Consider the following 26,683-nt stretch of genomic DNA (forward strand, 5'->3'; position numbering starts at 1 on the left):
ACGGAGGAAAGAGCTATGGAATACCAGCAAACAGAAACAACAGACAGAAACACAAAGGAAAAGAACCAGTGATGACACAGTTACCATAAAACAAAAGATAAAATGGCTGTAGGAAATTCTCAGACATCAGTATTTATCTTAAATGTAAATGGACTGAATTTACCAGTAAAAAGGCACAGCATGACAGATTGGATCACAAAACAAACCCAACTGTATGCTCCCTTCAGGAGACACATTTAAGCTGCGAAGACAAAGATAGACCCAAAGTGAAAGGGTGGAAAATGATTCTTAGCATCCACAGAAAGACAGGTGTAGCTGTACTTAATATCTGACAAAATATCTCAAAATATCAAAGGTAACAAGAAACAAAGATGGACATTTTAAAATGATAAGACACTGCATCAAGAAGACATAACACTTCTCAATACATATGCACCCAATCAGGGAGCACCAAAATATTGTATCAGAGCAACTACTGACAGAACAAAAGGGAGAAATTGACAAAAACGCTCTCATAGTTGGGGATGTAAAAACTCCATTGACAGCTCTAGACAGCTCATTCAAACAAAATAAGTAAGGGAATATGAGCCTTAAGTGATACATTACATCAAATGGACATAATTGATGTGTACAGAGCCTTTTATCTCAGAATATTAAGATTATACATTATTCTCCAGTGCACATGGAACATTCTCAAGGATAGACCACATGATGGATGACAAAACAAGCCTCCACAAATTCAAAAAGATTGAAATCATACCAAGCATATTCTGACCAAAATGCTTTGAAATTAGAAATCCCTGCAAAAAAATGAAGAAACACACAGATATGCAGAGATTAAACAGCATACTACTAAAAAATGACTGGATCAAAGAAGAAATAAAAGCTGATAAGATAATATAGAGACAAATGAGAATGACAGCAGCATATCAAAACGAGTATAATTTAATGAAATAGAGAACAAAAAGACTATACAAAAATTAATTTTAAAAAAGAGCTGGTTCTTTGAAAAGATTTAATAAAATTGACAAACCTCTGGCTAGACTCAGTATGGAAAAAAGAGAAAATACTCATATAAACAAAATCAGAAATGAAAGAGGTTACCAGACATCAGAGATAGACAAAGGATTATACTAGAATGCTATGAAAGACTATATGCCACCAAATTTAATAACCTAGAAGAAATAGATAAGTTCCTACAAATATATAACCTTCCTAGACTGAAGCATGAAGAATTAGAAAATTGAGCCCTGGCTGGCGTAGCTCAGTGGATTGAGCACGGGCTGGGAATCAAAGTGTCCCAGGTTCGATTCCCAGCCAGGGTACATGCCTGGGTTGCAGGCCATAACCCCCAGCAACCGCACATTGATGTCTCTCTCTCTCTCTCCCTCCCTCCTTTCTCTCTCTAAAAATAAATAAATAAAATCTTAAAAAAAAAAAAGAATTAGAAAATCTAAATAGACTGATCAACAGTGAGGAAATTGAAACAGTCATCAAAAATATCCCCCAAAATAAAAGTCCCAGACCAGATAGCTTCACTAATGAATTCTACCAAACATTTAAAGATTTAATACCTTTCTCAAACTGTTCCAAAAAAGTTGCAAAGAAACTATGCTTCCTAACACATTTTATGAGGCCAGCATAACTCTGATATCAAAGCTTGGTAAGGAAAACACTAAAAATGAAAACTGCAGACCAGTGTCTGATGAACACAGATGTAGAAATCTAAACAAAATACTAGCAAATCAAATATAACAATACATTAAAAAAATAATACATCATAATCAAGTGGGGTTCATTCCAGGACACAAGGATGGTTTAATATACCCAAATTGATCAATGTAATGAGCTGTTTCCTAGGATAATATGTTTTATCAAAATTGACTTAATAGAAATAGAAAATGTAGACTTATAGTCATTTAAAAAACATGAAGGAGTAGTTCAGACAACCCACTAAATTACAAGGACAAACACCAATTTGATAGATCTGGATTTTTTTTTTGGTTAAGGTCTATCAAGCTTCCAAAAACAGAAGCATATATCTTACCCACATTGTTATAGAAGATAGATGAGTGAACAAATGTAATTAATTTTATGGTGCTAGGATAACTTAGTCATACTAGTCAAGAAGTATATACAATTAAGGAGTATGATAATGGCTCATAATTTTTTTATCTCACATGAATAGACGTGGAAATTTAGAATAAAATTTAGCAAATATAAATCAGCAGTGTTTTTAAAAATCATGATCATAGCAAGTTTATCCAAGGGATGCAAGTGAGTCAACATAAAAACAACATAGTTCCTATCAGTAGATTAAAGGAAAGAAATATATTGTTCAGAGATTGCCGATACAACATTCATTAAAGTGCAACACATATTTATAACGAAAATCTCTTTGCACACTTGAAAAAGGATTTCCTTCACTTGGTAAGGGATATCTATCAGAAACTTTTTACATATACCACATTTAATAATAGTAAGGCACTTGAAGCATTTCCCTTAAAGCCAAGAATGTGGCAAGGATTCTTACTGTTGCCACTTTTATTCATCATTTCACAGAGGATTCTAGTCAAAGAAGTGAGAAAAAGGAAAAAATGAGCTGGAAAGGAAGAAATATGGTTATTGCTTGTAAACAGTAGGACTGTTTTCACAAAATCCAAAGGAAGATATAAACAGGCTAGTTAGGATTGAAAAGATTTCAGCAGTGTCTGGAATCTAGATCAGTATAGAAGAGTCTATTGTTTTTGGTTTTTGTTTTTTGGGGGGAAACAAATCCACCTTAATTTTTCTAGCTGCTTCAACCCTGTTTTTTAAACAGTTCATCTTTCCTTTATTTATTTAAATGCTACTTTTGTTTATACAGTCAGTATTTTTTATACATATGTAAATGTCTTATACAGGGTGGGGCAAAAGTAGGTTTACAGTTGTTTGAATGGAAAATAATACAATAATTAATAAGGAATAATACAGGAATAAATTTTGTTTTGTGTATCTTCAACTGAAAACCTACTTTTGTCCCACCCTGTATTTACCCAAATATTCATTCTTTGTAGTGTCCTTAGTTCCTTCCTGAAATCTGGGCTTCTATCTGGGATCTGTCTCTCCAGCCTGAAGAATTTCTTTTATTGTTTTTTAAAATTTTAGCATTTTAAAGATGCCTTTTGTTATTTTTATTCTTTTTGATGACAAGTCAGCTGTAATTATGTTTTTTTACCCTGATTTTAATATATCCTTTTTCTCTGGCTGCTTATAAGGTTTTCCTTTAGTTTTTGCTATGATGTACCAATAATTCATTTCTTTGTTTTTCCTGGTTAGCGTTTGCTAAGCTTGAAAGTGTGGTTAACATCCTTCATCCATTTGGGAGGAATTCTACACCATTGTATCTTCAAATTTCTTTTGGATCTAAGCAATGCAGGTCTACAAGATCTTTCTCCACTTTCTAGTTAAGTCCCCAAGTGCTATTTACTTAGCAGAAGTCTTGTGGAAGAAAATTGCTGTGCAGGGAACATTAGCCCCTGAATTTGGGGTTCCTTCAGGTTCTCTCCCACTGTGCCCAACAATATATAGTCATTAAGAGTTAAGTTGGTTTGTATTTATCTCAGCAAGGATCTGCCTATGATAGGGTTACTTCTGCACTCGTCCATGCTACAAAGTCTGTTGCTTTTGTGTGAACTAATAAGAGTAAAAAATGTAATTTTTAGAAGATACTATCAACAGTAGCTACATAAATTAGTATGTCTTTGAATCAATCTAACAAAGATACATGAGGAAATTTTTTAAAAAATTGGAAAAATAGACTTAAATGGAAAGAGATACTACATTCATAGATTAGAAAACACAGTGTTGTAAAAATGTTATTCCTTTCCTGAATTAATAGTATATTTGATTCAATTTGAGGTTAAATCTCAACAGGATTTTTCTGGGAACTTTACAGTTGGAACCTAAAATGCATATGGCAGCCCTGGCTAGTGTGGCTAGTTAGTGCTGGCCTGTGAACCAAAAGGTTGCTGGTTCAATTCCCAGTCAGGGCACATGCCTGGGTTGTGGGCTAGGCCCCCAGTTGGGGGCAGCCAATTGATGTATCTCTCACACATTGATGTTTCTCTCCCTCTCTTTCTCCTTCCCTTCCTCTCTCCCTAAAAATAAATAAAATCTTAAAAAAATAAAATGCATGTGGCAGAGTAAAAGGCCAGGAATAGGCAAGACAATTTTGAATAATAATAGTAAAGTGGAACACTTCTTTTAGTAAATAGCAAGATTTAAAATAGTGTGGTACTAGACTGAGATATATAGTACTGGAATGCAAAAGGCCTAGAGACAAACCCACTTATGTGTGGGGGCTTGGTATATGTGAGAGATGGCATTACAAATCTACAGGAGATCTATGATCACAGTACAAAACCAAATTTAATAAATAGTGTTGGACAATTGGCCACCTGTATTAAAAAAAAAAAAAAAGATTAAACTAGAAACCTGCCTGATTCTGGACTTCCAAATCAATTCCAAGTAGATAAGAAGCTAAAAGTAAATAAATAAAACTATAAAACTTATAGAAGAAAACAATGAAAAAAACTTTATGGCATACAAAGATGGGAAGAGAGTCTTAAATAATATACACATACAACCATAAAAGGAAAAGGTTGATAAATTTAAATATATTAAAATGAAGAACTTATAACTGCCAAGGAAAAGCAAATCAAACTACCATGAGATATCACCCCTCACACCCTCTATAGGGTGGATAATAAAAAATGATAAGTGTTGGTGAGGTTATAGAGAAGTTTGAACACTCATTACACTGCTGGCGAGGATGCAGAATGGGGTGGTCGCTTTGGAAAATAGTCTGAGAAGTCCTAAACAGGTTAAACATAGTTACCATATGACCCAGCAAAACCAGTCCCACATGTGTGACCAAGACAAGTTTCCACAGTAGCTAAAATGTGGAAACCCAGATGTTTATCAACTGATGAGTGGATAAACAATGTTTATGAATAAAGAAAATACTTTGTACAATGGGAATATTTTTAGCAGTACAGAGGAATGAAGTACTGACATATGCTGCATGGATGAATCTTGAAAACATGATGCTAAGTGAAAGAAGTCAGTCACAAAAGATCATATAGATTTCATTTATTTGAAATGTCTAGACAGAAAGTACATTAGAGTTTACCTGAGAGCTAGGGGAAATAAAGGGTAACTTGCCACAAGTTGTGGGTTTTTTATGTGAAATTATGAAAATATAAAAGTTGGTTATAGTGATGGTTTGCCCAATTGAATGAATTGAATTGTATACTTTAAATGGGTGAATTAGATCTTGATAAGATTGTTTAAAAAAAATCAAGACCCTTTCATATGGCAAAAGATACCATAAACCATATTAAAGAAAATTCACAGATGTACAGTAATTGTATATAACACAAAATTGGTAATGGCTCAGTATCCAGAATATAAAAGGAATTCATAAACATTAATAAGAAATTGACAGACATCTTACTAGTAAATGGCCAAAGATTCAGGCAGTTCACCTAGAAAAACATCTGAATGGCTGATAAAGAAGTTTGGCTTCACAGAGATGCAATTTAAAATAATGGTGAGATACCATTTCCTATCTGTCTTGGTCCAAGTCCATGTGCCTTAGAATATCAAGTGTTGGCATGAATGTTGGGAAATAAAACTGGGGAAGTTCCTTGGTGCAACTTACTCAGAGAGCAGAGTGACCATTGTAGATGGTCCTGCGCTGTGACTTAGTTGTACTAGAGCCACTCTTGTGCCTGCTTAGTGCCCTCTGTGATTGAAACAGTGGGAAGAATCATTCCATTTCTGAGATTTATCTGCTGATGTATGTAGATCTGGTCCATTGAATTTACCTGCTCAGAAACAGAATGTCGAGTTAAAATAGCACAAGGATATATATATATATACAGTATTCTCCCCACACCAGTAATTGTATCTGTGTGTGTATATACACATATACTAAAAGTATACAAAGTGTGCATAGGTAATGGTACTTGTCAATTTAAGAACTGAGGTTGCCTCTACGGAGAGCTGAAAGTCTGTTTTCCCCATCTCCAACGATTCTCGTGAGGATAAATAAGGAACAGCCTGGCTTATTTTAAGTGGTTTCTACTAGTTCTTAGAAGCTGTTGATGCATCTTTTTCTCTCAAATTTAAATCCTGGTACAGATTTTTAAAAATTGCTTTTTAAATGGTGGTGGTGTAGCCTTCTCACATATGTAAGTGCTCATGAGGTGCCAGCTACTATCAGGGGTCAGGGACCAGGGTTTTAACAGTGAACAAGACTGGGCAAAATCTCTGCTGTCCTGGAGCTCAAAAATGAGGAATGAGACACAGTAAGCGAGTGGAAAGGCAGTTGTACTCTTGACTGACACTAAACCATGTAGGGAACTAAAGCAAGGTACTGAGAGACTAGGGGCTGAGGGTCATCAGGGAAGGCCTCCCTGAGGAGTTGTATGTGGAGAACTGCATTTTAAGAAGGAGCAAATGCATAGAGATTTTCAATTAAAGCATTCCAGGCAGAGGTAAGAAGCGTTCAAATAGAACATGTTCAACAATTCCAAGAAGAATGAAAGACTAAAATACATTTAGCTAAAGAAGTGCAAACTTCAAAACATTGTTGAAATGAATTAAAACCTCAGTAAATGGAAAGATATCTCAAGTTCATGAACTGGAAGACAATATTGTTAAGATGGCAGTACTACTCAAGCTGTTCCATAGATTCAGTGCTATCTCTGTCAAAATCCCAGCTGACTTCCTAGCAGAAACTGAAAAGCCCATCCTGAAAAATAGCAAAGCTTCTGTGGCCTAAGTCTTTGAAAGACAGGGGAAGTTGGTAGAGGTTCAGTCATTAAAGCTGGTGGGACTTCTGGATTATGAAACACTGTGGGCCATGACAGGGAGCTGTCACTGACCTCATCCTAGGTCCAATGGGAAGTCTTAGGAGGGCTTTCAGCAGGGCAGAGATAAAATTCAGTATTTACTGAGTGCCTGTCTATGCCTAGTGCTGGAATGGGCATGAGTATGGTGGTGAAGGGGACAGAATGTTGAGCAGATAGTATTCAGCCTTCAGTGGTAGGAAATGGGAGCATCCTCAGCTTAGTTTTGGGTGCTGGCATGTATTTGTCATATTACTGACCTACTCAAACAGTTCGTTTAAGTAACGTGGAAGTAACAGATGTTCATTATAGAATCATTAGAAGATTAAACTGAAGAGGAATGCCTATCATTCTGTATCTTACCATTTGGAAATGATGATAGTTAACAATTCATGTTTTTTCTTGCTAGTCTTCTGAAGATTTATGATCAAATATTTCTCAAGTTCAATAACGAGTGATTTCCTTACCCCCTTATACCATGAAAAGAAAAGTGAGAATCCTAGGTTTTCTTCTGGCAAGTCGGTCCATGACTTTTCTCATTAATGCCTTTCAGGTGGAGCTGATCAGAATAATGTTTAACATCAACCCCCTGGAGAACCTGAAGCTGTACATCAGCAGTCGGCCTCCACTGGTGGTCTTTATGATCAGTGTCAGTGCCATGGCAATAGCCTTCCTGACCTTGGGCTACTTCTTCAAAATCAAGGAGATTAAGTCACCAGAAATGGCAGAGGTATAGTATATTCTAAGTTCTCTCAGGATGGACCTTACAGAGGGGAAAAACACCTTGGGGGCTCTTCACACACTCTTCTTTGGTTGTAACTTTTTTATCCCAGTGAGAAAGGTCAGTATTCAGAACTTTTTGTCTTTCTCTCTCTTTCTTAGGAAATACCTGCTCAGATAGTTATTGAGGCTACCATTTCAGTTAGACTATTTCAGCAGTGAATCAGTTATTTTGGAAAGTATGTTTGCAAAGTGTTTGCATCAAGAAGTTGGAGAACTAGCTTCTTTTATATTCATATGAAATTATCTCATTGCGGTTTTTAAAAACTATAAACATTTGTTATTTTAAATCCTCATATCATCATCATGGAGTTTTATCAGTTATACAACTAGCTTCCTCATTGGATAAGTAGGGATCCTAAAGAAATTAGAAAGCTGGATCTTATTTCCAAATATATTTGTCTTTTTTTTTAATCAAGGAAAACTTCAGTTATCTACAAATTTGCCTTCTTGATTTTACATTTTGGTCAGTTTAAAAAGAAATATTAGGGTATTGCTCTTTAATCCTTAATCTAAGCACATAGTGGTGTAAACATCATGCAGATTTAAATGATGTGTATTTTTGCATTTCAAAAAAGTTAATAGTTCTTTTTAATAGAAATGAATGACAGTATTGCCTATTAATTTATTTTACATGTTAGAAATTATGCTGAAGTAATGATACGGTGAATTTATCGGTAGATAAAGCTTCTTTTAGGACAGACTTGTTCCTGTTTTAGTAGATTCCCTGAATACCCGCTCTTACACTGTTCTTGTGTGTGTTTGTTGTTGGGAGTGGGGTAGGAGTAGAAATTGGAATTGCTTTGTTGCTGCGTTGGGTGTGCTGCCTTGTGAAGGAGAGGAGAGTTCTACTCAGTGTAAAGGGGGCCATGGTTTTGTCTTGTGCTCTGTGGCATTCTAGATCATAGGTGATCTTGGCAGGAGGGACCACCTTCACACGTGAACTCCTTAACACAGTTAAAGAAACAGATTTTAGCTATTTCTACCATATAACCCTCTCAAAGAATGTCTTACCAAGAGATGCCGGCTGGCTAATTTTCCCTCTTCTCTGACCCTGCCTGAATCTGTAAAGGATATTTAAACAGGATGTATCCACATTAGGTATGAAGTGAACATTCTAGTTGCAGCCAAAGCTCTGCGGCATCCTGGCATTGTTTTCCCGTGGAGCTCCAGTCCATGATGAGTGCTCGGCCAAGGCCAGTGGTTATGATGTAGCTAGGAAAATTAGCCCTAAAATCAAAATGGGGCCTGACATGCTTTGGCAGACTGTTCAAAATGGACCAGAGCTCTACAGGAAAACATTGCCAGATGCTGGCAATGGCCAGATGCTAGAACTTTGGCTGATGCAGATCCTGGCTTGTGGGGTCCGTGACATTGTGAATGAGACACGAGACAAGTTCACACAGACTGCCGTGAGAAAGGGACGGCACCTCCACTCTTCCAAGAGGAGAGTGCCTCGACCCTTGCCTTGATAGACTTTTATTGCTTTTCTGGGCACATTACATGATGGTCCTCATTTACTATGCACAGTCACTTTAGGTGGTTACCTTTTACAGAAAACAAAGGAGAGGATGCTGCTAATTACTTCAGAAAGAAGGATGTTGCAGATCAAGGGCAAAAGAGGTTGAACTGGGTACATTACATACTGGGGAGGTTTAGCACAGACTTTAGGAAGTTATAGTAAGCACTTGATGCCTCAATTCAGGGTGAGGGAGTTTTAGCAAAAAGCAAATCTCAAAGTGGCCTACGTACAATGCAGGCCTGATTATATTCCTCAAAAGGTCAATTCTCCCATGGGAGAACCTATCTGTGGGTGTGGGTCCTGTGCATCGGTCCTTGCTTTCCACTGGGAGCTGGGCCCACGCCACGCAGAACAGTCTTCTATATTGGCTATGATTAATTTAGTGATTTTATTTTCAAATTAGCATCCTCAGTATAGAGGAAAAGTTTGGGGCTGTGAATCAGAAAACTTAATTCTGATTCTGCCTTCAACTGTGGAGTTGGAGAGTCTGGGATTTTCATTGGGCCTCTGTTTCCCAGTGTCTGGAGTGTGAAGAGCTGACACTAGAATGTTTATTTCCAGCCCTAATGTTCTTGAATGGTTGGTGTACTGTTTGTAGGTATTAGAGAAAATGTGATTTGATGCATCCAGTTGCAGTCTTACTGAATACCATACACCATTTACTGACTGATGCTGTAGAGATAGACTCACATGACCTTTGGGGGTTGCACAAATAGCATTTGATTAATGTTGGTGTGAGTGTGATTGGGAGTGTTCCCTCACTTGGTTTGTCTTCACATTTGGCAACTTTTTGTAGACAAATGTTGCTTGGGAGAATGTCACAGCCTAGGTTAGGTTTGTCATTGCTGTTTCTACTTAAATTAAACTCTGGTGATTACTTTATCATGTTGGTATCAGTTTAATCATGACATAATAAGCTGTGTTTTTAAAACTGCTTATAATTTAAACCACTAATACAGGGTGTAGATATTAAGAGAAGCTTGAAAACAGCTCTTTCTCCTCCCTTTGGAAATTGTTCCTGTTCTGAGGTGGCATCCAAAGTCCATGACGAGGGGGAAAAGTTCCATGAGTGTTGGTATTTACTGCATTTCTCATTTTTAAGAGAGAAAGCAAAATGTATAGAATTGACCTTTTGAGGCATTATTTTGAGGCAGTGTTATTTTAAAAAAAGAATTAATTGCAGCTGCTAGAGAATTTTGAATTAATGCTTTTAATGTCTTACTAATTTTTTCAAGCTTTTCATGTTTGATTTTGAGGCTAAGTTATTTTCTATAAGTATAATCTGCTATTTTATTTTCGGTCATATTTTCTTGAAAAAATTGATTTAATCCCACAGTTTACTTAATATGTCATGCCAATGAAGAGTTCACATTTGAGGTTATGAACATGAGAGTGGTTTGGAAAACCACACCATTATGCCAGTGCAAGAGGCTGGTGGCTTTAACATAGCTGTTACTGTAAATGATTCACTCTGGAGTGTGGTGTCCCCACTGTGGTGTGATGCCACCTTGAGGGTCACGGCTGTGTGACTGCAGAAGCGGCACTTTAGACTGCTCACACTTGTTTCTCTCTGTTTCATTTTCCTGAAGGATTGGAATACTTTTTTGCTGCGGTTTAATGATTTGGACTTATGTGTATCAGAGAATGAAACATTGAAGCATCTCACAAATGACACCACAACTCTGGAAAGCACAATGACCAGTGGGCAGGCCAGAGTGTCCACCCAGTCCCCACAGGCCCTGGAGGATTCAGGCCCGGTTAATATCTCAGTTGCAATCACTCTCACCCTGGATCCACTCAAACCCTTTGGAGGGTACTCTCGCAATGTCACCCATCTGTACTCGACCATTGTAGGGCATCAGATTGGACTTTCAGGTATGTGTGTGTTAGCCAGTTTCCTTTCAGATTTTCTCAAGCCACCACTGTCACATGGCAGAGTATTAGCAGTGTATGGTCTTACTCATCAGACTGTTTTTCATTTTTGCATGCGTCTCTCCTTTTGTTGAGTTTGAACTAAATGAAGTCAAGAGGGGCCATTTTTGCTACATCTTCACTAAATAAACTGCTCACCACACAGTAGGCTTTTTACTAAAAAGCCTATAAGAATGACAAATAGGGAGCAACTATAAGGCTTATTTCTGGTCTTAATATTTACAAACACACAAAAATCTAGTCAGGTTGATCGTGTTGGAGATTGCAGTACATACTGCAAGTATTGCTATTAACCTATAAACTTCTGAATGTCCACCATTAGCTCAGCACTGTGCTGGCTGCTGGAACACACTAGAGTAAGCTTAAGATCTGGTCTCTTCCCTTTGGCGTTAGGATTATGGAAGAGACAAGGATAATATGAATAATATTTACCAAGCACTTACAGCAGTCCTTGGCATCAAGCAGATGCTCTATGATGCTTGTTAAATAATAATGATAAAAATAGACACCAGTTAAACATTGAGCACTGCCCTTTGACTAGTACTAAACCCATGGCACACTAGAAGTGATTCAGGACAAGGCTGAGAGAGTAGTCGAAGCTAGACTAATCAGGAAAGGCAGTGTGCTGGAGGCCTGGGCCTTGGAAGAATAACCTTTGCTTACCAAGAACTTTTTAAAGTCTCTAAAGAACTTGAGTACCTACTTGAGTCTCTAGAGTACCTACCAGCCTCCTGTTAGTTGTGACAGGTGAGAACCCCCATGGAAATAAGGTAAGGGTCAACCTCTGGGTTTTCTGTGTTGAGAGTAAACCTTTCTCTTCTGCTCTGATGTTTAGATACCTTGGTTTTTGTTTAAGCTTCATCAGTAACTGGTCCCATGACCTTACTTAAGTCTTTTAGACCCTCTGGTCCTCAGTCTGCTCATATGTAAAGGGGAGCAATAACACCTCTTTGGTCGTGTTCATGAGGTAGTCATACATTTTAAGTGATCAGTATAAAAGCAGTTTGAAAATGGAAGGATGCTGTGCAGATGCTCATACAATGGTGATAATAGCTCACCCAATCCCCAGCTTTCCAACGGGGGCACTGCCTGGGCTCTTGCTTAGCATCCTCAGCCCTGGCTGCAAGTGGCCCCTCTCCACTTGCCATTTGGTGGCTCTGCCAGGTGAGCAGGTCTCAGAGTCCAACTCAGAACTGGTGTCATTCCTGAAATCCCACAGAGGCAGGAGTCATGCTTCTGTGGGCTGAAAGGGGATTCCTGGGTGGGTTTAATTTCAGGATTTATTCAAGTCCCAGAGAATAATAAATATGGATTCTTGCCTTTCTTAAAAATAAATAAATAAACAAAAACCATGAACAACAACAACAAAAAAACCACCCAATTTCTCTTCCATAGGCAAGGAAGCCCATGAAGAGATAAACATTACCTTTACCCTGCCTTCAGCTTGGAGCTCGGATGACTGTGCCCTTCACGGTCACTGTGAGCAGGTGGTGTTCACGGCCTGCATGACCCTCACAGCCAACCCCGGGGTGTTCCCTGTCACCGTGTAAGTGGTTTCCTGAGCCCATGGGTGTATGTCAGAGAAGCTCTGTTGACCGTGAATCTGACTGGGATGCTTCAGCAGCAGATTCTCAGGATGGCTTTCACTGCATCACTTTCCCTGGACTAAGGGATTCTCTGAGTTTAATTTGGAATTCTAAGGTAGAACGTCTGCATGTAACTGGCAGAGAGTTGTTCCTCAACAAGGTTGGTTGCTGTTTCCTCTTCTTAGGCTGCCTTTCCTGTTGGTAGAAGAAGCTCATCACAGGAAAGATAAGGAATGGTGGATCTCATGGCCAGAGTGACATGCAGTTAAGGCTCCCAAAAGATAAAGGTTTTGTTCATCTCCATTATCCAGAAGGACTTATTTTTTAAATTGAGAGCATAAATCAAACCGTATTTTCTATGAGACAGTTACAGTTTCTGAAACTTCATATTTTTTGAGCATCTGTCAGTATTATCGTTTTGCCTTTAAGGTCTTTGTGCCTTTTTTCTGTAAAGGAGATAATGATATATAAATACATGGAATACACAAGCTGTAGCCTATTAAAAATCCTACAGTGAATCCATTTTCAATAAGAATAATTACTCCAGAATGTATCTATTTTAGACATTTGGAGGTTTGTAGGACAAGATCGGATAAGTTTAACATAATTTGCTGTTGGCTATAATATCTGATGGAGAAGTTTGTGTATCAGACTTTGTGTGGTGACTAAAAAATTTAGTCTGAGAAAATAGGCTTAAAAGGAGCAGGTTCTCCTTTGGCCACATCATATGTGAGAGGACCATGAGTTGACTTCCGAAGGCAAAAATCTAACATCTAAACTCTTAAATGTCAAATGCGTATTTCTTGCTCCATGTTTATTACATTAAAAAAAGGTCCCTAAACTAAAAACATGATTGTGTTTATCTCAAAGAAACATTTACGTCTTCACTTTCTTTTCTCCACACATTTGGCTGCAGTCATTGTTGGGCTAGGGGTTGCGGGGAGGACACAGTCAATGTCTCAGGCCACCCAGTGCATCTTTCCCTCTCTTCCCCTGCAGACAGCCACCGCACTGTGTTCCGGACACGTACAGCAACGCCACGCTCTGGTACAAGATCTTCACAACTGCCAGGGATGCCAACACAAAATATGCTCAAGATTACAATCCTTTCTGGTGTTACAAGGGGGCCATTGGAAAAGTCTACCATGCTTTAAATCCCAAGCTCACAGTTATTGTTCCAGATGTAAGTGAGACAAATTGTGTGTGTGTACGTGGGTTTGTTTGGGAACTGTTAGAGTAGGCTGTGTTTACATGCTGGGGTTAGCTTAGCCCCTGCCATTATAGATTTACAGCTGAGTTAAAAGACTAGATGTAGTCGTGGAGACTTGGAAAAACATGCCACCCTTTTGGTTAAGAAAACTGCTTCCATTCTCTTTTTTCTGCTTTGCTCAGCAGCAGCTATTTATTGAGAAGCTGTTGTGTGCCTAACCCACAGGGGTTACAAGAGATGCTTGTACAGTCTTCATGCACTCACAGGAGGCTATTTGGTTAGTGTCGATAGGAGCAGAAAGTGGTTCGGAATTCAGAAAGGTAAAAATAAAGTAAGAGGAGACAAGTCTTTGGACAGATGATGAGGGCTGAATAGGATGTTGCTTAAGAAGGAAGAAAGGGAGGAAGGCACTAGTGGGTAACATGCTAGTTTAGCTTCTGGCTTACACTTGAGCCCACTTTTACAGACTGCGTTGGTTTCTTTCGTAAATGCCCTCTTCTTGCAGTTAGTATATGTTAGTGGATTTCTTTCCTTTTTATCTGGCCCTTTTGTCTTTCCTTATATCTCATTTTTATTAAGCTGTAGACATTGGTAGGCCAGAAACCTACAGGAGTGAATGGTGGAGATCAGGTTGAACAGTGGGCAGAGGCCAGGTTCCAGAAAGCCTGTGGTGCCTTGCTTGAGAGCTTTAGACTTTTTCCTCAGAGGAGGCGATCACCACTTGTGTGAGTGCTACAGGGGGATTTGTAACATGGTGTGTCAGCAAGACTGGCCTGCCCACCTGGTCTGTGTAGATGGGAGGGAGCCTGAGGCTCATGTTGTGAGGCCTGGAGATGTGGAAAGGAAAAGGGATGGAAGCATGGCTGCGATCTCTCAATAACTAGCAGGGCCTGGTGATGTACTGCATGTGGGAGGTTAGAGGATGTTCTCAGGCTGGGACTTGTAAAAGTGGGGAACACGCAGAAGGAAGGAAACTGCCTCTGCGGGGGAGTAATTGGAGGCCTTCTTGGTGGGCAAATAGCAAGGGGTTAGGAACAGGGGTTTGGGTAGTCAGCCATGCACCCTGACGGCAGTCAGAGGAAGCAGACCTAAGAGAGTGGGAGTTAAAGGTTCTGCGCCTCTAGAGCCTTTTCTGGGGTGGAGGCCAGGGAAGGGAAGGGGGGAGAGTGTTTAGGTCCTGTGGGGTGCAGAAGCCAGGACAGAGGCCTGATTGAGGAAGTGGGGGCTGTGGTCATAGGAACACCACATCTACACTTAATGAGATCCAGCTTTTCTAGGTTAGAAGACAAAAGTCTTCTGTTCCAGTTTAAGAATTAAAGTTGAGGTATATCTGGAGGTTATGAACTCTGTTTCCAGAAATCCAGCATAAAAATCTTTCAGTAACTCAGTGCAGATGTTTCTGTTTTATTCTCTCTAGGATGATCGTTCATTAATAAATTTGCATCTCATGCACACCAGTTACTTCCTCTTTGTGATGGTGATAACAATGTTTTGCTATGCGGTTATCAAGGGCAGACCCAGCAAATTGCGTCAGAGCAGTCCTGAATTTTGTCCTGAGAAGGTGAGCATTGGATGGGGTCTGGCCCAGCATTTGGCTAGAGGGCCTCTGTGTACAGAATGTCTCAGTCCTTATTACATTGGTTGTGAGTGTCAGCTTCCCCAGAGACGAGCTCCCGTCTTCTTATCAGAAGTAGGCTACCCTCAGCCTACATTATGGTGTTGGGTTTTCAACCCAGACCTTAGCTGTAAAAGGTACTGGTTGCATGGATTGCTCTCAGATCCCCACTGGAGAGCAGCTGCCCCTGGAGGGCTGCCTCCCCTCCACTTCCAACAGCTTGAGAAATCATCTCACAGAGTGCTGATCAGGGTTTGAAAACAGTTAATAAAAGATTTTATTTATTTATTTTTAGAGAGAGGGGAAGGGAGGGAGACAGAAAGGGAGAGAAACATCAATGTGTTGTTGCCTCTCATGTGGCCCCCACTGGGGATCTGGCCCACAACCCGGGCATGTGCTCTGACTGGGAATCCAACTGGTGACCCTTTGGTTTACAGCCCACACTCAATCCACTGAGCTATACCAGCCAGGGTGAAAACAGTTAACTCTTGATCATAGCCCAGTGGTTCCAGTAGATCAGCTGTTTCTGGCAGGAGCCTTTTAAATTTCTATTCATTTCCACCTAGATGAGATGTTTTTCCCTTAGGGCTCTAATAATTCCCTTCCCGGACAGATGCATGTGGTGTGGTTCCCTGGTCTCAGGTGGGGACCTGAGCCCAGTTGGTGCCAGTGGGACTGAGTTCCCTGGCCTCTGTTGTGTGACCAGTTTGCTTGTCTTGCTCTCTTCTAGGTGGCTTTGGCTGATGCCTAATCCCAGAACTGCCCATTTTTTGAGAGAGACTGAGCAAACCGTAATCATTGCCTGCTGACGCCAGCCTGGGCCTGGACACTCTGTGAATACATTTTCTTGCAATGTTGGGTTATTCCAGCCAAAGACATTTCAAGTGCCTGTAACTGATTTGTATATATTTATAAAAAACCTGTTAAAAAATTGGTCCAATGATGCACGTGCTTCACACTGGGTGTAATCCGAACCCTGCAGCCTCCCCTGTGGAGCTGGTGGGATGATTCTGCGTAGCACCAGCGATGCTGCCTGGTCTCCCTGCCTCACAGCAGGCCATGTGGTCTTTACTGAGATCTCAGGGGCAAGTCCCTGGCAGGGTTGCTGGCAGGGTTGAGGTTTGCTTTGGTTCAAAACAGTCTGCACTTTTGACATGGTATTGCATTTCCCAAGCCACCAATCTGTTTTGTGGATTTCATGTGTCTGTGGCTTAATAGTAATAGTAACAACAATACCTTTTTCTCCATTTTGCTTGCAAGGAAACATACCTATCTTTCTAAGTTTTCTTTTTTTCCTTTGAAAAAAATAGTCACATTTAATACTACTCTAGTTAAGACAGACTTGTGCTTTCATCTTGAGAAAAAGATCAATATTTACAAGTCACCAACATGGTGAATATCTAAGTTTCATTTTCCACAGCGGTGGTAAGGAGCCTGGTCTTGTGGAGTTGAGCTGGCATAGCAAGTTGCACTGTCCTTTTCTCCTCTGTTGTCCCTTCTCTCCGTTATAGAAGTTAGAGCAGCTGCCTCATTCAAAAGGACTTAGAAATTAAGTACATGTCTCTAGAGTGGAGTAAAAATTAGTGGCTGTATTTTCTGGAATGCAGAATGTAGTATGGGAAGAGATGATGACTATTTGGTCTAATGCTATGAAAGGATTTCTTGTTTTCCTTGAAGAGCAAGTGATTTTTCTCTCTCTCTTACTTTTTAAAAAACATTTATTCCCATGCAGTAACATGTCTTCAGAAGGAAAATAGAAACTAATAGATCAGTAACATTATGAAAATGATGCTAATGAAATTTGAATGAAAGCAATTCTGTTTTGCCATTTATCAGGAAAATCTAAAGCATTTTCTTTCCTATAACATTTGATGATGATGTCCCTTTGTCTCTTTTTCTTTCTAATTCATTTTCACTTAAGAAAATTGTGTTGTGTCTTTTCTAGTCCTTTTTTTGTTTGCTCTCATTCTTACTGTTTTTCTTAATAGCTCTTAGCCTCATTGTCATTCATGACCTCTGTGTTCTCACAAGTGATGTTATAGCAGAAGGGCAAGTAAAACCTTGGACCTGGCTGTCAGTACTTCTTTCCCTGTATAGTCTGCTCTAAATCAGAATCAGGCCTGCGGTATGAAATGTGGATTGGCCTAGAACGTTTTATCCTAGGCATTCTTGAGTAGAAAACATTTGTGGGCTTTTACTAAGGATTGTTAATCACTGTAGTAACTTGATATGTTAATATATTTTTTTTCCGTTTAGTACGTTTTAAGCACAACAATCATACTTGCCTATCCAGTTATTTGTATGACATGAGTTGCTTACATGATACATGGCTAACCTGTTAGTTTAGCTTTCTGTTTGGAGACTTTGAGGCTCTTATGGGATCAGATTGAGAAAGAGCCTTTTGGCTTGGCCTTTTGAAACATCACTGTCATTAAGACCAACAGATTTTAGGTTAAGCTGCTACTGAATTAATAAAATCCCAATGAACAGAATTCTAGGGATAGATTTATAACTGGCAGAGTTAATATAAAAGGAGGACAAGGAGAAGTCAATTTCACTGGTTTATTCAATCCAGCTTGTTGTTAATATTAATTACCCTTGTTTCAATTACAAGGAATGGCTGGAATCTGCAACCAGGGAAGGAAGGACATTGTTGGGGTGAGGAAAGGAAGTGCCAAAAACGTCTGGACACTATGACTTGATAAGAGGCCAGGGCACACACTTTAAAATCCAGCATTTATCCTAGAAGGTAGTTCTCAAAGATCTTATGGAAACCCAGAGTCAGTCAGGTGTGTAAAGAAAGGCTGGAGTGGAGGGGAGGCCTGGTACCTGGCTGGGTGAAGAGGTCTAGTACCCGAAGAGACTTCTACTGGATCTCAGGAAGTCCAGGGGACCTGATGCTGTGGGGCACTTGCCGACAAGGCCCGGTGCTCTGCGGTGTCCTGCTGGGGTCCCTCAGGATTAGAAGATTGTCACGGGCAGGGCCCGTTGGCCATTCTGGGGTGACCCGCACAGGAGCACTGGCTCGTCCTCAGGTGTCTTGGACTGGAGGTCCAATAAAAGGTCAGCAACTTAATATTAAAGTGGTTGTTTCAGATCATATTGATCTCTTTTCTTTTCCTTTTGTCCTTTCACTGTATGACTTGAATCAGTTTTGATTCTGTGTGTAAGTTTTTCTCATCATTAGGAACCCACTGTTTCTGTTGCGTTTTCTTTGGCAGTCTGTAGGGATTCAGCATCCTGGTTTTTCAACCCTCCTGCAGGCACCGTGAGGTTCCGAGGGCCAGCGGATCCATTTCACTTACCCTGCTGCATGATGGTCAGTAGCTGATCTGTTATGGCATTCACTCCCAGATTAATTTTCCACGTTTGAAATGTGTGCACATGTGCTTTACAGAATAAAACATCTGAATTTATTTGCTGTGTCTCCGTTTCCTCCTATCTGATGGGTATTTTCTAAGGGAAGGACATATGTGGTTAGTAGTTGGGAGTTTTTTGCAAGTAGTTCTTTCAGAGTGTTACCTATCACTGGAATGAGGATCGGGCAGTGTTCACTTCTAAGCTGGACTCACCGAGAGCACCCAGGTCTTCTCCCTGAGAGCATAAAACCTCTTTTAGTGTTGGACCAGCACATGCTTGCAGACCTGACCCAGACCCTGCCCAGAGGAAGTAAGTGATCCAGGCTAGTGGGGAGCATTTGAAAAGGCATGGAAGTGTAAAGACACCCTTCTCAGTCACATGACCCCCTGTGTGTGCCTGGTCTGAGTGACCAGAAGCAGACTCCTGGCTAGCTCTGCCTGCCCCTGTTACTGAGATCCCGCATGTGCCAAACTGTCTGTGTAGGACACTGCGCCCTCTGTATTTATTTGTAAAGGAAGGTCATGTTCACTCGTGAATTCTTCCCTTTTCCAATGTGCACAGACTCTGTGGACCTTCCCTCACTCCCCAGTAAGTGCCACAGTCATAGAGGTTGTCTCAGGGCCCTCTGAGGGACCGGGCAGTGTTGAGGGACAGGACACCTCCACAGGCTCTATGTTTCTACTGCTTCACCCCTTCTTGTCGTCTCACTAATCGCCCCACCCTACCCATGTGGCACTTGGTGCCATTCACTGCTCTTCCCTTGTACTCGGATGTGGGTGCTGTTTCACCACCATCGTACAGAGTCCTTGGAGAACAAGAGCTCACATCTTCCTCCTACAGTCTATGTAAAATCTGACACTTACTAAGTCCTCAAGTCAAGGTAGAGCTAGAGCTTTAAAACAGTTTCATTTCCCTGGTGAATACACCATGTTTGAGGTTCCTCCAACGTCCTGACAAAGCAGAAGGGATGCACAGACCAGAGGCACGCTGTGAAGTCCAGTCAAGCTCATTGTGAACTTACTTGCTGTCTCGAAACTTTTCTGCCCATCTGTGAGAGCTGCCCCCCTTTTATTTTTACCTTGAAGACCCCAAACTCCTATACCATGCTAGTTGTGGATTATGAGTGAACTAGAGTGGTTTGACCATTGTAAGAATAGATGGCAAGTCAGTTGTGTTACGTCTAAGGGGAGGAAAGGAGTTTTGCCTTTGATGTTAGTCAGCCCCTTTCCTCCGAACTCTCGCTCTCAGTATATAATCTGTTGGCAGATAGTGATGAGATAAGAGAGTTACCAGGATAGAGAATGATGGCCCTGGTGTCTCGGGGTCACTGCAGAAGGCATCTTGGGGGAGGTGCAATTTGAAGGTACATGCAAAAGGGGGAAATGGGGACCAGACATTCCATGCAGAGGGCGTGGCTGTGGCCCTGGGGCTCAGGGGCTCAGGGGCCCAAGGTGAGTGCTGGTTAGAGAATGGAGTCCTATAAGGTCTTGTATCCCACCCTGAAGACAAAATTCCTCCAGGTTACTGCCAGAGTGGCCCCTTAGGAGTGGCCCAGTGGCAGCTGTGCAGGGAGATGCACCACCATCTCGTCCAGGAAGTGAGCTCTCTGAACAGAAGCGCAGCATGGCAGGTACAAGCCCTGCCCCAACTCCTCCAGTCCATGTAACTCGGGCCTAGTGGCTTAACCTCTCTGTGCCCCTGTTTCCTCATCTGTAATGTAAGGATAATGGTACCCACTTGAATGTGGTGAAGATTCATCAAGTTAACTAACACAAAGTGCTTAGAGCAGTGTCTGGCACTCTGTAATGTTTATTATAATGAAATGGTGACTGAGGGGAGGTGTCCGAGAGGGAGGCTAGTGGGTCACCTCTAGTTACCTTTTGGTGGGTGAGAACCAACAAAGCAGAGGCTTTCCCCCAGTGTTCGTCCACCATCAGCAGCGGTGCTGCCTGTGCTGTGGATTCATATCGCTTGTGGAGCGTATGAAGACTGATGCCTGAAAGGATGTTTATATACATCTCACAGAATGATCATCATCCTGCATATGTGCACACTGGTATTTTTAAAATTTAGTCTTCTCTATTTAATTAAAAGTCAAGGCTTGACCTCTATTTCATTAAAAAAAAACTAGGCTTGACCTTTAGTTGCACGGCTGACTAATGGCAGGCAGCCTGCAATTTCAAAATACTGATACAGATAATTTGTGAGGACCCTTGCAGTTTGGAGATTTCTGAGTCTAAATGCCAAGATTCCAGCTATCAAGAATTAGTTGTCACTTTGAGCAAGTCACAATCTCCAGTCTCAGAAATTTGAAGCTTGACATCTTGAAATCACAATGACCAGACCTTTATTTAAAAAATGAAGAAGCCATTGATGAAAAACAAAAACAACAAAAAAGATACTCCTAGTTAAAACCTTTGTGCCTTTAAATGCTTCATCCAATAGTTCATCCCTCCCCTCCCTTCCTCACTAGCCAGGCTCTCAGATCACATCCTGGATCTGGCAATCCCGTTCAAGGATGCCTGACTCTGGATCCTCTCGTCCCTCTTTCAGGCAGATCTTGGTTTCTGCCTTGCACCACGTCCACGACCACATGACCGGTTCACATGCCCCATCTTTGGAGAAGCTGGGTAGTCCATCTCCCCTCAGCCCAGGGGTTCCCCCTTGGGCTCATGTGTTGGGCGCTGCGGTGGTCTGCTATCTGGAATGGGACCCTTTCTTTTCCCCTGGCAGCTTTCCTGCTCCACGTGTGCCTGGGGGCCACAAGTGCTGGGGCAGCTTCCAGCCACCAGTGAGCACAGAAGAGCAGAATCAGTCACACTCGGGGCACTTGGGGTCCTTTGGCCTTCTCCACCTCCTTGAGCTCAACCTTATCAGTCTTACCCTCCTCTTTTTACAAGTTTTACTATCCTGAAGAGATAATATCATCTACCAACATGTAATTAAAACATACAGGATTAACTGAAAAATCAAGAGTAAAGGGTAGCAATGTAATAAACTCGTGTTTCATCAAGTAAGGGTCTGGGCACAACTACCCTGAAAGTGGTGACGACTGGGTTAGATGCTTGTGTGTGCTAGTGGATCGCTGTGAGCGAGACAGCTCCCCCCACAGTGCAACAGCTGAGGAGTTGAATGGGACACTCAGACTCCTGCGACAGAGCTGCTGGAGATGTGCTTTTTGTTGTTTCGCAACAAAAAAAAAGTACACTCTTCTCTCAGCTGAGTTGCATTTCTGGAAAATACAGTGTCTGTGTGATAAGTATTTGCACAAAATAACATTAGGTTCCAGGCTCAAATGAGTATAGACTTCCCACCGCTATGTGAATGTTGGGTCAGACGTCTGAAGCCATCTGAAACGTGACAAGTCTGTGGCTATTTGGCCTCTGCATTCAAAGAATGGTCCCGTGATTGTGATGACCAAAAGTTTCCAGTGGCCCCTAGAGGATGGCGTCACTTTGGTGAAAACCAGAGCTCCAGCATATTCACCCTGAGCATTCTGCCCCAGGCTGAAAGGTTCCTGATGCCTCAGCTTTTTATTTTTAAAGATTTTTAAAATTTATTTTTAGAGGGGAAGGGAGGGAGGAAGAGAGGGAAAGAAACATCGATCTGTTGTCTCTCAATCCCCCAACCAGGGACAAGGGCTGTAACCCAGACATTTGCCCTGACCAGGAATTGAACCAGTGACCTTTGGGTTTTCAGGACAACACCCAACCCACTGAGCCATACCAGTCAGGGCCTCCTGATGCCTCAGCTTTTGGCTTCCAAGCCGCCCTGGGCACTTAGAGCAGCTGCCATCCCCAGCCCCTACAGGGTAAGTCCACCAGCCTATGATCCATACCTGTTCCACTTCAGTTTGCCTGACTGTGGCCCACGCCTTCAGATGATGCTGGCCTGGAGTGTGGCCTTGCCCCTGATGCTGCCGGAGGAGGGGGTGTTGGTCCAGGAAGACAGTTCTTAGTTCTTGCTTTGCCTGCTACCCCAAAGATGTCCATTTGGCACTCATGGAAGCCCAGGTTCCACACAGGCAGGCATTGGGGCAGGGAGACAAAAGGTGCACTTCCTGTCCCCATCCCTCTTTCTGTGCAAATGCCCCACTACCCTCCTCCACTCCAGTAACACAGAATGTCATGGGAGCTAGAAAAGGGAGTAACTGACCTTGCCCATGGTCATACACATTTTTGCCATACCCAGCTACAGAAAAAAATGACAGCCTGTAGCTTAAGGGTATAAGTAATTTACCCATAAAGCTGTTGGTGCAACAGTAACAGGCTGTGTATTGAAATGAGCAGGTGCCTTGTGTTGGAGGATTCATGGGGTAGAAATACTATGAGCTGGAAACATGCCAAAAATACACAGTAGAAACTCAAGAGTTTGGCCAGAAGTGTGCAATATCTGAAGAATGTGGACTATGCAACTTTGGTGATAGTGACGTTAGAGCTTTTGGCCTGGGCTGGACTCTGAAAAAAATGAGAGTTGTCAAAAGCTTAAGCAAGGCAAGCAAAGCAAAAAGAATTCTTGAGATGGTCTGCCCAGAATCTGGAAGTATTGGCAACAAATGGGCGAAGCAACATGCACATGTGTGGACGTGGGTGGTTTTTAGATGGCAATGCAAATTAAAGCCACAATAAGATGTCACTACGCACCTATCAGAATTGCTAAAATAAAAAATTGCGGCAATATCGGCCCTGGCTGGTGTGGCTCGGTAGGAACAATGTTCCATAAACTGAAAGGTTGCAGTTTTGATTCTCAGGGCACATGCCTGGGTTTCAGGTTTGGTCCCCAGTGAGGATGCATACAGGAGGCAACCAATTGATGTCTCTCTCACATCGATGGCTCTTTCCCTCTCTCCTTCCCTCTCTGAAATCAATAAGCATGTCCTTGGGTAAGGATAAAAAAAAATAGTGGCAACATCAAATGCTGGTGAGAACAGAGAAACTGAATTACTCTTATGTTGCTGATGGGAATGTAAAATAGCAAACCAACTTTGGAAAACTGAATTTTATTATACAACTAAACATGCAACTATCATGTAGCCCAGAAATTGTACTTCTGGGCATTTATCCCAGAGAAATTAAAATGTATGTGCACACAAAAGTTGTATATGAATATTCATAGTAACTTTATTCATAAAAACAAAAAACGAAATAACCCCAGATATTCTTCAATGGTTAAATTGTGTGTCTTAGTCTTTGGAGGCTGCTCTAACAAATTACTATAGACTGAGATTGTCCTGCAGCTGTTCAAGGCCAGGCAGGTTCACACGGGATTTGGAAAGGCAGAAGAAAATTCACAGAGCCGTGGGGATGACTGAGATGCCTCTATTCCAGGGTGGGGCGATCCATGCTCGCCATAAGCTGCATATTGCGCTGTGGGGTATCCTGACTCCCTTATATACCAAGTGCACACAAAGCTGGCAAGGTGCCAATACTGGCCTTCAGTTATATAACAGAGTTTCATTCTATGCATGCGGGCTCCTCCTCGAGGACACACGAACACTGCCAAGCCACAGTCACCCAGACATCTGGGTGAGGAAGCCTGACTGCATTTTCCATACAGAGTGGCTTCTCAACCACAGAGATTTATTTCTCATGGTTCTGGAGACTGGGAGGTCCAAGGTCTACATTCCAGCAGAGTCTCTCTGGTGAGGGCCTGCTTCGTGGTTCACGGACAGCCATGTTCTTGCTGTTGTGTCACATGGCGGGAGGGCACGGGAGCTCGAGTCTCTTTTATAAGGGCACTAACCCCATTCATGAAGGTCCCACTCTCATAACCAAATCACTTCCCAAGGGCCCCACCTCTAAATACCACCACATTGGGGATTAGGTGTCAACATATGTATTTTGAGGCAACAGAAAAATTCAGTGTATGGCACTGTGGTATGCGCATACTGTGAAACACTACTCAGTAATAAAAAGAAATTAACTATTAACCCATGCAGTAACTAGGATGAATCTCAAAGGCATTATGCCAAGTAAAAGAAGCTAATCTTAAATGGTCATGTACTATATAATCCCACTTATATAATGTTTTTGAGATGACAATTACAGAATTGGAAAACAGTTCTCAATAGCTTCCAGGAATTAGAGGTGGGGGGACAGGCGTGGCCATAGGACAACAATAGACAGGTTCTTTGTGGTGACAGAACTGCTCTGTACTCTGGCTCCCAATGTCAATATCCAGGTGGTGGTGCTGTAGTTTTAGAAGGTGTTACCGTTGGGGCACACTGGGTATGGGGTTTGTGGCATCTTTCTGTATTATTTCTCAAAATGGCATGTGAACCTACAATTATCTAAAAATAAATTATCTAAAAATATCAATTAAAAAACTGAGCAGAGGTATCATTTTCCTCACACTGTGGAGGGAGACACATTCCACAGATTAAGTTCAGTCAAGTTACTAAAAACAAAACCACAACAACTCTCAGAGAGAGAAATCAGAATCCAAAGTTGCTGCAATGTGTTATCTAAAAATGTCCATTTATTTTCAACAAAAAAGTATCAGGTGCAGATACAAACAGGAAATTATAATTCATATTTAGGGAAAAACAGCCAATAGGCACGGCCTCTAAAAGAACTTAGATGTTGGATTTAGCAGCCAAAGTTTTCAAAGCAGTTATGATAAATATGCTCAAACAATTACAGAAAATTATGATTAAAGATTGAAGCAAGATAAAATTATAACTAAAAAACAGGGAATCTCAATGAAAACAATAAAAAATATGACAAAGAACTAAATGGAAATTCTAGAGTTGAAAACTACAATACGTTGAATGAATTATTTACTAGATAGTCTTACCAGTAGATCTGAGATAGTAGAAGGAAGAATGAGTGAACTTGATCCATTCATTTACTGATGAGCACTTAGGTTGCTTGAAAGACAAATACCATATGACCTCACCTTTATGTGTAACCTAATCAACAAAACAAGCAAGCAAAATATAACCAGAGACATTGAATTTAAGAACAATCTGACAGTAGCCAGAGGGGCGAGGGGAGGGGATAATGGGGGAAAGAGGAGGAAGGGTTTTCAAGAACAACTATGAAGGACACATGGACAAAGCTAAGGGGGACTGGATTCAGGGGAGGGAGGTGGGGATGGCTGGGGTGGGGGGGAGTGGTGGGGGGGAAAATGGAGACAACTACACTTGAACAACAATAAACAAACAAACAAGTAAAATGAAAAAAAAAAAAAGACTAACTGGGCCAAAAGGGAACTAAGTACTGCAAAGGAAAGAAAACATGCATAAACATTTGTGGAAGGATCCCACACTCCACATTCCAAAGGGACACAGCTCTAAATCCAGACATAAAAACCTTCCCATTTCCACTTTAGTTCATGTCCATTGGTTGTACATATAGGTTCTTTGGCTTCTCCATTTCCTACACTATTCTTAACCTCCCCCTGTTTATTTTGTACCTACCATTTATGCTTCTTATTCCCTGTACTTTTTCCCCCATTCTCCCCCCTCTCCCTCCCCACTGATAACCCTCCAGGTGATCTCCATTTCTGTGATTCTGTTCCTGTTCTAGTTGTTTGCTTAGTTTGTTTTGTTTTAGTTTCAATTGTTGATAGTTGTTTGTTGTCATTTTACTGTTCATAGTTTTGATCTTCTTCTTTTTCTTAGATAAGTCCCTTTAACATTTCCTATAATAAGGCCTGGGTGATGATGAACTCCTTTAACTTGACCTTATCTGGGAAGCACTTTATCTGCCCTTTCATTCTAAATGATAGCTTTGCTGGATAGAGTAATCTAGCTTGTAGGTCCTTGCCTTTCCTGACTTG

At 41.2% G+C, this 26,683-nt stretch overlaps 1 protein-coding gene across 2 annotated transcripts in view; it reads left to right on the forward strand.

Moving 5' to 3' along the window:
* The window catches only part of TMEM248 (transmembrane protein 248), a 35,152-nt gene extending 16,195 nt beyond the window's left edge, over positions 1–18,957 (forward strand). For both annotated transcript variants that reach the window (XM_045819567.1, XM_045819565.1), the window contains 6 exons: positions 7,450–7,626; positions 10,788–11,073; positions 12,526–12,676; positions 13,716–13,899; positions 15,344–15,487; positions 16,272–18,957. In XM_045819567.1, coding sequence (XP_045675523.1) covers positions 7,468–7,626; positions 10,788–11,073; positions 12,526–12,676; positions 13,716–13,899; positions 15,344–15,487; positions 16,272–16,292 — 945 coding nt within the window. In that variant the 5' untranslated portion in view covers positions 7,450–7,467 and the 3' untranslated portion in view covers positions 16,293–18,957. The remainder of the gene's footprint in view (positions 1–7,449; positions 7,627–10,787; positions 11,074–12,525; positions 12,677–13,715; positions 13,900–15,343; positions 15,488–16,271) is intronic.
* The last annotated feature ends 7,726 nt before the right edge of the window (positions 18,958–26,683 follow it).

The sequence above is a fragment of the Phyllostomus hastatus genome, unplaced genomic scaffold (genome assembly GCF_019186645.2).
Source record: "Phyllostomus hastatus isolate PE091 unplaced genomic scaffold, TTU_PhHast_1.1 phas_scaffold_385, whole genome shotgun sequence".
NCBI classification, from domain to species: Eukaryota; Metazoa; Chordata; class Mammalia; order Chiroptera; family Phyllostomidae; genus Phyllostomus; species Phyllostomus hastatus.